This window comes from Haliotis cracherodii, unplaced genomic scaffold (assembly GCF_022045235.1).
Source record: "Haliotis cracherodii isolate W230 unplaced genomic scaffold, xgHalCrac1.p SCAF_2, whole genome shotgun sequence".
Classification (NCBI taxonomy): domain Eukaryota; kingdom Metazoa; phylum Mollusca; class Gastropoda; order Lepetellida; family Haliotidae; genus Haliotis; species Haliotis cracherodii.
The window spans coordinates 64,249,818-64,263,523 of NW_027266275.1; the positions used below are offsets into that span (position 1 = coordinate 64,249,818).

General features: G+C 38.1%; 1 protein-coding gene across 1 annotated transcript in view; it reads left to right on the plus strand.

Annotated features, from left to right (window-relative positions):
• Positions 1 to 5,516, plus strand: part of LOC139468349 (fringe glycosyltransferase-like) — a 62,266-nt gene extending 56,750 nt beyond the window's left edge. Inside the window, exons 8-10 of the mRNA XM_071250259.1 lie at positions 308 to 402; positions 1,548 to 1,630; positions 2,473 to 5,516. Of these exons, the coding sequence (XP_071106360.1) occupies positions 308 to 402; positions 1,548 to 1,630; positions 2,473 to 2,536 (242 nt within the window). The 3' untranslated portion in view covers positions 2,537 to 5,516. The remainder of the gene's footprint in view (positions 1 to 307; positions 403 to 1,547; positions 1,631 to 2,472) is intronic.
• Positions 5,517 to 13,706: the final 8,190 nt, after the last annotated feature.

The following is a 13,706-nucleotide window of genomic DNA, read 5'->3' on the forward strand; positions in this document are numbered from 1 at the left end:
ACATGACAGTAATATGCAACATTGACATGGCAGTAATATACAACATTGACATGACAGTAATATACAACATTGACATGGCAGTAATATACAACATTGACATGACAGTAATATACAACATTGACATGACAGTAACATGCAACATTGACATGGCAGTAACATGCAACATTGACATGGCAGTTTGAGCATGATAATAGTTCTTCCTTCAAGCATAAGCTAGAGACATTCAGTAGCGTGATTCTTTGTTACAGAAGAACTGAAGAAACATGTTTGTGTGATCCCTGTTACAGACTTGATCCTTATGTTACAGACTATATACTAAAGAAGGACCTGACTGTAATTGATGGCTTCCATTCTCACCTGGAGGCTCTGTGGCTCATCAGATCAAATGACCTACTCAAACAGGTGAGTGATATTTTTTTAATCACGAAGGTATCCACTGCGTAATAGGACTTGGCCTCCATCACAGACCCTACTAACCAATAGCTGGCCTCCATCACTAACCAATACCTGGCCTCCATCACTAGCCAATACCTGGGCTCCATCAATGACCAATACCTGGCCTCCATCAGTGACCAATACCAGGCCTCCATCACTGACCAATACCTGACCTCCATCACTGACCAATACCTGGGCTCCATCTCTAACCAATACCTGGCCTCCATCACTGATCAATACCTGGCCTCCATCACTGACCAATACTTGGCCTCCATCACTGACCAATACCTGACGTCAATCACTGACCAATACCTGGCCTCCATCACTGATCAATACTTGGCCTCCATCACTGACCAATACCTGGCCTCCATCACTGATCAATACTTGGCCTCCATCACTGACCAATACCTGGCCTCCATCACTAAGGCCTCCATCACTGACCAATACCCAGCCTCCATCACTAAGGCCTCCATCACTGACCAATACCTGGCCTCCATCACTGACCTATACCTGGCCTCCATCACTAACCAATACCTGGCCTCCATCACTGACCAATACCTGGCTTCCATCACTGACCAATATCTGGCCTCCATCCCTAACCAATACCTGGCCTCAATCACTGACCAATACCTGGCCTCCATCACTGACCAATACCTGGCCTCAATCACTGACCAATACCTGGCCTTTATCACAGGCGTATACGTGGCATCCCTTCACGAAACCAATACATGGAGATTTAATAGAATTTTTGACCCAAGCATTTTGCTCACATGCTATTACATGCCCACAGATTGTTGGTTGATAGTTCGATCCCAGGCCGTATCATAACCAAAGGACATTAAAAGATGATATTTTTTTATACCGTGCCTGGCGCTCTGAATTAAGGGGATGAAACAAAGACTGTTCCGAGTCAGTATACTGTGTCTGAGTGGGGTACTCACTGCAGCATGGTATTACAGTGGGCTAGTATTATGAAACCAGCATTAGTCCGGACTAGTAGTTCACAAACCCACACACTGGTAGGTGATAACAGAAATCTGAAGCACTACATCTAGTTTACTTACATAAAGCAAATATACAGTAAACAATCATGTAGTTATGTTATGTTGCAGATCACCTTCAGCTACTCACAGTACAGCGGCAAGATGAACGTCGTCAACGTCCCTGGTCTCAGTGACCAGGAAGATCCAACCAGGTGTGCAGAACCTTACTTTCAGTATATTCACTGTGAACTGGGGGGCATGGGTGGCCTAGTGGTCTAGGTTCTGCCATCATTCTCTGGTTGTGGGTTTCAATCCTTGGTCCATTCAGATCTTTGCCTTGTCTGCATCAGATATATGCTCCTGCGTTTCACCAAATGGTCGGGCATTGATGACTTGTATCATTCGGGACTTTCTTCCCACATTTAACAACCAGCTGAGATAAAACTGAAATACTGTTCAAAGCTGTTAAACCCCACTCACTCACTTGAAGATCTAGGCCCACTTGCACAAAGCGATCTTAGCGCTACGACTGTCTTAAGTCTATGTTAGACTATGGGAGTTACTTTCAACATAGGGCTTAGATCGCTTTGTGCAAGAGGGCCCTTGTGTAGAATAGGTCTTCAGCAACCCATGCTTGCCGTAAAAAGCAACTATGCTAGGCGTAAGAGGCGACTAACGGGATCAGGTGGTCAGGCTCGCTGACTTCGTTGATGCATGTCATCGTATCCCAATCGCATGGACCGATGCTCATGATGTCAATCACTGGATTGTCTGGTCCAGACTCGATTATTTACAGACCTCCATCGGCTGGAAGATGGCTAAGTGCGGCATTAAACAATAAACAACACTCACTCTTATTTGAATTGTTCACTGATATATTCACTTTAATAATCAACATTTGAAGGAAATCTTTATTCATACAAATAATGATGAAATTGAAATTGTGCTTTGTTGTGATGAAAGTGCATAAAAATCTGTGCAGAACTTGTGAAAATACCTTTTCTCATGTGCTTTCACAGAACCTGAAAAAACAACCAAACCATTTTGTTTTCAGATTCCGATCACTCCATTGTTACCTCTTCCCAACATTCAGAGAATGTAAAGACATCTCTTCATGATACTGATTGGTCAGAAGAGAGGATAACATGATATAAGGCAGCTGCTGATTGGTCAACTGCATCCAAGGTGCTACAAGGCAGCAAACATCACTCTGGGTCCAATGAAGTCTGTGAATAGCAACAACCAACTGTGATATTAAAGGGAGATAACTCTGTCTAATCTTTCCACACCATACAAGGGCAAATGATTGAGACAATGGTGTGGAGAATAGTCCTGATTATGAAAGCTACAGTTCTGTATAGTGTACAAATAGTTATACAATTTGGTAAACTTTCAAGAATATGATTTGTATGAAGTACAGAGTCACATAGGCCTTATGATTTTATATAGATTCCAAGATATGTCTTGCTTGATAAAGGTACAAGGATCTATTCCGAAACGTCACCTTTACAATAATTAAAGAAGTTGTTGGCATAAATATTGTCTACTTTGACTTGAATTTAGTCTTCCAACTGTGGTAAGTGATTTCAGATTCGGCTTCCACAGACTTTCTTTAACAATGGCATTATGCTGTCAGCCTGATTCATCATACCAAAGAATAAATGATTTGTTCAGAAATTCATATCATGATAGTCGTGATTGGTAGAAGTATGGTAGTTTCTTTTCCAGCACAATCTGTTGATGAGATTTTTAGTATGATGAAGACCTGTTCGTAACCTGCCGTCATACTCATCACCTTTGTACAGAGATATATACTGTATCTGGGTAGCTGTTATAGCCCTTCATAGTAGACTATCCTGTCTGGATATATTCAGACAGTCTCATTCACAGCAGTTTGAACAAGGGCACTTGAGGCCTGCACAGGTTTAAAATACTTTTGAATGTTTTCAGAGGATATTTTGTGGAAAAAGTATGAATGGAGAAACACAAGGTAAATTCCCTGTGGGCTCTCCAAATCACACAGAACAGAACTGTTTTTGAAACTGCAGGTGTGTAATCTGTAAGAAATCATTGCATGTCCAGTTCTTTGATCCGTTTTCACAGAAATATCTGTTTTTGAATTGCACCATATTATACACTGGGTCCAATGTTGTTTAAAACGTTTCAGATTTGTTATTATGTACATATGTTTGTTGTCATCTGTATTTGGAGATATATATTTGTTTATTTTACTACAAATTTAGGTATCATTCCAAATCTGTAGATGTATTTTCCATATTCTTTGTGTTAGATTGATCTCTGTGTGCCAATAACTTTTGTACGTTCAATACATCAGTTCTTCCATTGTAAATGCATAAATATTACTTCCTCGCTTCTCTTTAACATTAAAGAAACACAATGCTTCATTATTTCCATATGAAATCATGTGTAAATGAAGTTTTAGTGCCTCTTTGGCTGATATCTTACTCTTGATATTTTTGGCATGGAGATATGCTATTGACAAATTTGCAAAACATTTGACACAAAAAGTGTTTCAAAACAAACCATTATCGCATAACCCTTTATGCACACCCTTATGGAGGACAACCCTGGTAAGAAACTTCTTACTGCTCAAATAAAGTATTTTTCTACATTGAAGTAGGTGTGTCTTCACTTGATATACAATATCATGAAGGTTCCAGCTTGCTGATGATAAATGAGACAATATCAAACCTAAAAATAAAAGAAAGGTTGATCTATTTGATTGCAGTAGTGTATAGGATAATTGCAGGACAAAAGAGAATATGAAATAAGTCAGTCATTGTAAGCAATAAATGTTAAGTCCCGAAAAAAAAAAAGTAGCTGTCTTCCTAATGTACAGGGATGAGAATCCGTGGATCCGCGAATTTTAGTGACCACAAATTTGTTAAATTCTGATGGCTTTCCCCATAAATACTCCAAAATTATGGACCACGTTCCATTGCGGAGATGTTCCAGCTGAAAAGGAAATATCCATTCTCAATATCCTTTTCTCATCCCTGAATATATCCCCTTTGGGGGAAAACACCAAAGAACAAATAATCACTTTGTTGTGACATTAGTGTAGACGCTGAATCCTGCACCTGAGGAAGTGAGACACAATCCTACTTTTTGATGTTCCCAAGTAAGCTGATGTCAGTGAGGATGCCGCATTGATACAAAGTATTGTTTGCTTCTCGGCAATCTGTTTCAAAATGGCAGTATCAGCAGCTTTGTGCTGTTAGTGCACATTTGACCATACTTACTGTGTTTTATCAGATACCCTTACATTAACCCATTTGTTGAAGATTCCAGCATATATTTAGTCCAGTATTTCTCTGTGTTTAAAACAAATCATCCTTGCTGACCATGTTCTGTACATACCTGTATTCTAGACAGACCAAACCAATGTGTATATTACCTCATTTCTGAGCTGTGGCTACCAAGATATACAAGGAAAAGGCTCGGTTCCCTTCTGTCAAACTGGCTTTCTTCTTGCCGCCATTGTTTTTCTGTAAGTGTGAAAATAATGGAAGTGTGTTTTGCCTGATTGTAAGTAAAATATTGTTACATTCTTCCAGCCCTGTGGTTGACCCACTGGCCGAAGTTACAGCAATTATGGGGTCCAATCCTAGAGTCTCCCCATTATGATCCGTGCTGTCAGAACTATACCCATGCTCCAGTTTCACCAAAGAGGGTTTTCCTCTCACATTGGCTGACATGCTTTGGTATGGTTTAAATAAGAAGTGTCATTAAGCATTAAAATCGCTTGCTGCTGTCATATGTCTATGCATACCTATGTATTTCAAATTTTATAATCTATTATGCTCTTCATAACGAGCCTATCATACCAGCTTCTCTATATTTTGAAACAATTTCTGTGTGACAGAAATGTTCAAAACCTCCAAATATTTTGAAAACAATAGATTATTTTGGCCTGTTTTTAATTACTTTGCCATTCAATGTGACTACACTGGATTTTAATACGATACTTCATCAAATATTAATGGGGAAATTTTCCGTTTTTACACAGTGTGTTCTATGTATATGAAATACTATTTTCTCATCCAAAAAGATGTTCAGCTTCTGTGCTCAGTTTCAATTTTTTGCGAATATTGTGATCATTTTGGAGAAAGAACTATACACGGTTATCACACATAGTATTTCTACTTTGTATTTGTGCTTCAAATGTTTTTTCTCCATTTAGTTCATTTGTTTCCTTTTATGGTTGTTTAAATGTCAGTATTTGATTATGGATTTGTTATGTCCTATAATGCTCAATAATGGCACCTTGAAGTGTTAAGAAAGCTTACATAGAAAAAGTATTCATGCTTAAATATTTGCCAGTTTCTATTTGTTAATATTTACATATTATAAGCCCTTATCACTATTATAGAATTGTTTACAAAAATGATCAGATGTCTAAATATTAATACTGAATTCGATGTAATAAGCACCCTGGGCGCTCTCAAAATTAGAAATAGGGGGCTCTTATTAGAATATTATTTTGGTGGAAAAAAACAGAGTTAAAAGGTAAATTTCGTGGTTATGCTGACAGCCTGAAATGTTTATGTACGACAGATATATTTTTCCAGAATTAAATTCCCCATAATTAACAGTGCATATAACACACGAGTGCGTATTATGCGCGAATAAATAAGTCTTGTGTTCATTGATCAATCGGAAGGGGTGCTAATTTGGATTGCTCACTAGCCAATATATTAGCAAATATCACCATGGGTGCTTATTGGAGCGGGGCACTTATTACGTCGAATACGGTACTTGTATTAACATTTCAGATATTGAAAGCAATGTTCTAACTTTAAAATATTTATGCTGTTTTAACATTTCTTTTAAGATACAGCCAATGATCAAATCAAAATCGCCAATGATCAAATTAAGATGTCCAATGTTCCATTTATACTGGCCAATGATCAAATTAAAAAGGCCACTGATCAAAGCTGAACAAAATCAAATTAACACAGCCAATGATTGAGGTAGACATTTGTGATGTCTTGTTAATAACACATTGTTAATTTCTCACATTGGAATACTTGTCATCTATGATTTTATAAACATTGCAGCTTGTGTTGATTAAGATGAGATTTGAGTGTTGTACTCTCTAGTCAGTATGGTACCGTGCATCATAAGGCCTTCACTCTCGATGCCGATGCCATGGTTGACCATTTACTGTTGTGTTTGGTCATCTACCCTGTAGGACTCGCCTCGGCTAAACCGCTGATTGTCTATAACACTCATCACTTATTTTGAACCCCCAAGGTAGCGTTGTAGCAGGGGAACACTGTATCTACGCATGCTTTTCTTTACCCATTCAGTTGTTGAACATATTCACACAAACTGTTGCCGAGCAGGAAAGTATACTCTCAAAAATAGAGTGACGGACCACTCAAATCTTTCCTGTTACTATTGTTAATCTTTCATGGCATGAATAATTAACTATAACAATATGAAACAATTGGATGGTTCTTAAATAACCACTTTTAGTCGTATAATAGGAGGAACCCAGTGTTGGTCTTACCACTCCAACGCCCATGTTCAGTTCCCGATCTAGTGCAGTGGGTGAAGCCTGGGTGCCGACCATGGTGAAATGGCTGGACTTGTGCTAACAGTTAACAGACTCACGCACACACTGACACGCAAACATCCTTGAAGCCTGTATTTGGGTTCTTCTATTGAACAATATTCAGTTTTAAGCAACTTCCAACTGACCATAACATTCATAACATTACATATGTTTACAGACCTGGATTGCCTTTCTGAACAAGTTAGGCTTAAAAAAATAAAAGAGTTGGTTCTCAGGCAATGGCTTTTGAAAATATAGTGCGGGCGGGTGGGTGGTGTCTTTTTCTTTTTTTCTTTTTTTCGTTCAAACTAATATATAACCAAATCAACAGTTGTTAATCAACCTGGGAAATGGCCTCCCTACATAAATGTATTCCTTGATGAGTAAAATACTGGAATACAGTATTTGACTACCGTAGGACTTGGAATATTTAAGGACTTTTTTTTTCTTTTTTTTTAAATGGAGATTAATACAAAACGTGCAGCGAACTTTATGATGATGTGGGCAGTGCCTGAGAAACAAGACTTATTTTTTTTAGCCTTATACATTGATGAAGAGACATTCGATCAAATGTATGTCACTGTCTTTTACAATGTTAAACCGTAGCAGTCAGGTGTTGATGATCAGAAGATGGCTTTGGTTGTTTTATTGATATGTTGGAGAATATTGCAATTGTAAAACAATTTTGTGTATCTCAGAAATGTTTTTACTCTCATCTAAAAGTAATTATCAATATATAGTGTAAAAAGTGCATTTGTGAAGACAGTGCTGTCTATTGTAAGGTAATGTCTCTGGTCTCTACAAGTAATTATCGATATAGAATAGTAACGTAAATTGTGTAAAAACCCATTTGTAAAGCCAGTTCTGTTTAGTGTCCTCATTTGGCTTTATGCTTTGGGTCTGTTACATCTCATGCGTATATTTTTATGTTTGTTGATATTACAGTTTGAAAATACAAAATGGCATACTTTAGGCTTAAAAAAAGGTAAAAGAATTGGTTCTCAGACAATGGTTTTTGAAAACATAGTGGCGGATGGGGGGGTATCCGGGGTTTTTCTTTTTTTTGTTTTGGTTGTTCAAACTAGTATGTAACCAAATAAACAGTTGTGCAACCAAGTCAACAGTTGTGTACAATCAACCTGGGAAATGGCCTCCCTACATAAATATATTCCTTGATGAGTAAAATACTTGAATATAGCATTTGACTACTGTAGGACTTGGAATATCTAAGGATTTTTGTGTTTGTTTTAAAAAAATGGAAATAAAAACGAAATGTCCTGCAAAATTTCTGATGATTTGGGCGGTGCCTGAGAACCAACACTATTATTTTTTTTAGTCTAATAAAGTCTTTTACCACCATTAACATTTTTGCTAATGGTCATTGTCTATTGCCAAGCCTGGCATTTTTTAAGTAGTGGGTCAATAACATGCTCAGTGTTACGATTAAACTCCACATCACAAATGTGTTCCTTTACTTGTATTGGCTGTCAAAATGTAAGGGCAGAATAATGTAATCCTGTAACCAGTGACAAATACTTAAATTCAAGGATGCCTATTTTTTACTTCAACTTGTGACAAAGCATGTAACGATTCAGTTGAATGCTGGTTTGTTACATTGTTACATAGTTGATATATTGCCTGTAATCAGTAATATTAGTAATGGCATGCTTGACAGTTTCAAGGCCACTTGTTTCTAATTTTCATTTAACTGTACTTCAAGTTGAGAAGGGATGATCGTCACGAAATGGCTAAAATATTGCCGATGTGACGTAAAGCATTAACTCAGTCACTCACTGAGAAGGGATAGCCAAGTGGCAATTGTTCGTCGACAGCCCAGGTTCGATGTCCCACTAGGATGCAGTGTGTGTTGCCTCTATCTGGTGTCCACATCATGATGTTGATGCTGATGCTGGAATATTGCTAAAGGCAATGTAAAACTCAACTCACTACTCAATTATAAATGATCTTGCACTTCTCAAAAGACACAAAATATCTTTTTTCTTTTGAATTGAATTCCACATCCAAATCCAGATCTCAGCATAGGCAAAACCCAGCATAATGTACTGTTAGGTTGTCCTTTGTAGATTTTATGTTGTAGACATGGGTCCGCCAGTGCCATGAAGTTAATCAAACCGAGTTATAGTGAATCTGTAGAACTACAAGCATCCACACTCACAAGTGCCTTATGTAAAATAGATTGCAGCATCAAGCCGTCGTCATTGCCATTATCTATCCATTCCTGGAGATTCTATGTCTGTATATACTGTAAAGACAATACCAAAGGCTATATATATTTTTGTCATATTCCACCCTATCACCATGTATCCATCTGTCTCATTCTCATGACAACCCTGAGAGTCCTGTACAAATCTGTGTTGTTGCAATATTATCCCTTTCATTTCATAGCCACATCATATAGTTTTTATTGTGGCATGAATTTTTAAGAACTTTTTCAATTTTATTTTTTCTCATGAAAGTGCAGAGAGCTTCAAATAAGATCTAAGCCAAACACATTTACTTTCTGTTTGAAGGAAGTCTGTTGTTGGTTTAGAAACGTGGTGTATAATACTTAAGTAATAAAAGGGAGAAAATAAACATGACACAGTTTACCAAGTAGACACAATTTATGGTTACAACTTCTTTTATTTGTTATCCATAAATTGTGTCTACTTTGTCATGCGTCAACTTCTTAGTCATACCCATCAAACAATTCATGACACATTTAGCTTTCCCAAAACCTCTGACATTTATGATTTGCAGTGAACATGCAAATGAAAGTGGGATTTTATCATGACAAGGGATTAAGCATCAGAAAACATCTCAGAAGTTGAGGATGCAGGATGCAGTACAAATGTAAGAATTGCCAATGTTTTTAGTAGAGGATATGAAGGGTATTATGTGGCCTCTTTGCAGCCCATTTTATTTGTACTATGGCCTAGGTTTTTCAAAATATATCCCATGTACTTGCCATGATATTTCATAAAACAAAGCTACAAGAGACCTATTTGGAATGTTTATAATGCTCTTATGGTAAAAGTGGAAACGTAACTAAGAAATTCTACTATATGTTGTTTTTGCGGGGGGGGAGGGGTGAGTTGATTGAATAACGTTAATGACATGCAATTCTTTAAAGACTTATTCGAGGCTCATCTGTGACATAAATGAAATGAAGTTTTTTGAAAATGAATAAAAACAGTATTCTTTGATATTATTATTCATTATTATACCTGTATAAAAGATGTGTTCTATCATTTAATTTGTTCAGACTTATTGAAACACTGCAACATTTGCCATTCCTGCTGTTTTGTCATATGAGCTTTGTCTGAAATTTCATTTGTTCTAATTTCACACTTCTCATTCATTGCAGAGCTCTTTTAAAGGGATCATCTTGTTTTAGATTCACATTACTCATTCATAACAGAGCTCTTTGAAAGGGATCATCTTGCTTTAGATTCACATTACTCATTCATTACAGAGCTCTTTGAAAGGGATCATCTTGCTTTAGATTCACATTACTCATTCATAACAGAGCTCTTTGAAAGGGATCATCTTGTTTTATATTCACATTACTCATTCATAACAGAGCTCTTTCAAAGGGAGCATCTTGTTTTAGATTTTATTAATGCAGAAACCACATACAGGAGATGTTATGGTGTATATTATCTGTTATATATGAATAAAAGAAAAATACCACATACATTCAAGTCTTCTTCTTGTTTTTCTAAATAAATGGAAGCCATTGACCCAGATTTATCATTGGGTTAATTGATTTAATGTTCATGGTGCAGTGATCAATATTACCATATTGCTGTATTATGGTGGACTATAAATAGTCAAGTATGGACCAGGCAAACCAGTGATTGATAACAAGCAACAGTCCAGGTTATCTGTATTTGTTTATACACAATGATCCAGGTCACACACCCATCCCCATTTCAGTAAACTCTGGTGACAAGCATGGATTATAGTCTCAGACCGCCTCCATGGTCCAGTGGATAGAGCGTCTGCCCGGAGAGCAGAAGGGTTTGATCCCCGGCAGCCTCCTACCCAAAAACAATGGTCTACAAACTTGTTACCCTGCCTGTGGCTCTGCTATAAGGGGATAAAACAAGGACTGGTAGACTCGGCGTCCAAAGGAAAGAGCGTCTGCCCGGAGAGCAGAAGGGCAGTGGTTTGATCACTGCCAGCGTCCTTCCAAAAAGTGTTGGTGGTATGCATACTTGTTACCCTGCCTGGTGTTCTGCAATAAGGGGATAAGGACTTGTCGGCTCATGGTCTGAGTTGGGTGTCCATGTTTAACTTCAGCTTGTATCTCAGTGGGCTGACACGATAAAACCAGTCTTGAATGTGATGTTAAACCCTGTTTCCTGTCACCTAATAATGTTTAATCCACATGCAGGGTAGGAACATTTCTCAAATATGAAGTGAATTACACAGCAGTGCAGCTAGACTAACATCTAGTCTCTGAAATGAACATATTGTACAGAAAACAATAGTTGTTAAATTATCTTAATAAAAATTTAATAAATTGGAGCCCAGAGACTCTCTTCATTTCTTGATAATGCAGAAATCTAGACTTGCCAAATGTTATAGACCTGCATGGGCTGCATTTGATATTTGTATCAGGGTCTGTAAGACAGACTTCTTCGGAACCTTCTTGATCCTGTAATGAAGCCTCATCTAAATTGGGATACAAAAATGCATCTCAGCTTGGCAATGGAGCCAGGACAAAAAGATTCTTTAATGCATGAAACCTCCTCTGCAGGCTTGTATAGTCTTGACTTCCTAACCAGAGATTGCCTCTTGGGTGTAGTGGTAGAGCCCCATATCTTCTTAACATGCATACTTCTCTATATATTTCAATGGTTCCTGTTTCTTTTGGCGGTGAGTAATATTGCAATATACCACAATAAACAACAAACTACTTTATGCTCACTTAGTGGACCATGATGCTCATGTGTTAGAGATATATCAATGTGGAAGGTACTCATTGAGGGGCACTAATTTAGTCAAATGAGATGGTTGATTTTGAACATAAAGGACAAACCTTGTACATATGACAGGTTCATTTCAACAACAGCATGGCCATAATGTGTGCTTGCAATAATCAGACATTACAACATTACGATTTCAGCCAATATCAGCCGGTATCATGAAGTGGAATAGATTACAAACTTTGTAAACAGGCATTGACAGAATTAGAAGTAGGAATTGACATTGCTGATCCATCTGTTTCGTCAGCCGACACTGCTGGGTGGAATGTCTTGGTTTGGAGTTGTAACCTTGGTGTGGGCCCTCAGTACATATTTTACAGGTGCTTCACATAATAAACGACTAGGTTTGACGAGTGCTCATTTGTTCTGAAGAGAATCAGTGTACAGAAGTGTCGGAAATAGACAGAAAAAGAACAAGCAGTATTGGACTTCATTTCGTGGCCGCTGTGAACGTGTCATCAGGGGTTGTTCTGAAAGTGAACATATGAGGTAATTAGGGCTTGGACGGGTAACTCGGGTACTCGGGTCGTTCCTGAGTAGGACCCGGGTACCCACAGGACTACCCGTACCCGTGGTTACACTGTAAAGGACTAATGTTTGCATTTCTATCTGACTTTGGACGCATTACTTCTGACATTATATGTTTGAATACAGATGAATCTTCAGTAAACTTCAGTGAAAGCATGACCAGAACGTTTTATACGAGTATTTAAATACATTTTGCCAGGGCTACGGTCAAACAATTCCCACAATATCCAATTTGCTTCATACCATTACCTCTAGTGCTGGGACGAGTCCAAGTTTACTACCCGGGTACCCATCCCCCTATTACCCGACCCTACCCGGGTACCCGCTGTTGGTCTCAAGAATTAGGTACAAATGTTTGACCGGGAGTATACTTTATAAGTATAATATATTTAATTCTATGCAGTGATGCTGTCATACAAATACTTGTATCATGATGTACCGCCAATATTTATGCTCTATATCTGTTCATCAATAACTTACTGTATGTTTTGTAATTACACTGCAATGCTTTGTAAGAAAGGTGGCTGATTTTAAGTGTTTTGGCAAATGTTGTTATCTCATGAAAGTATGGGGTACATTGATTAGATACAAGAGAGATGTTTATGTCTTGACCCGACATGGGTGCAATGTGTGAAACCAATTTCTGGTTGCCCCTGCCGTAATATTGCTGGAATATTGCTAAATGCGGCGTAAAACCATACTCACTCACTCACCTAAGATCCAGTGTGGGGCAGGACCCAAAGCCCAAGAAACTCTCAGGAGTCTAATTGATGAACAAGGTCCCCCATCCACCTTCTCTCTGCCGCCAGCGTTTCTTAGCTTCACTGATTTGTGACCAATGCTCTATCATTAGGATAAAGTGGTTCCTCATGTGTTTACCTCGGATATGAAGGGATCGAGAAAGTGTTTGTACAGCAGGTGAGGAAAACAAAAAGGAACAATTCTCTGGCATCGCCGCTTCAATCCTGGGCGTCAGTCATTTATATTGCCAATAAATCTTTGTCAATTTGTCCACATCATTTAAAGCATACTGTGTTATCCATTAATGACATGCTTGACAAACTGACATTGAATCATATATGTTAAATAGCCGAGTTCTGTATCTGACCAGTTGGTATTCTTGGTGGGGAAAAGAATATTCCTCCATCGTGTCTTGTGTTTTTATGGAGGAAAAAAATGTCCCAC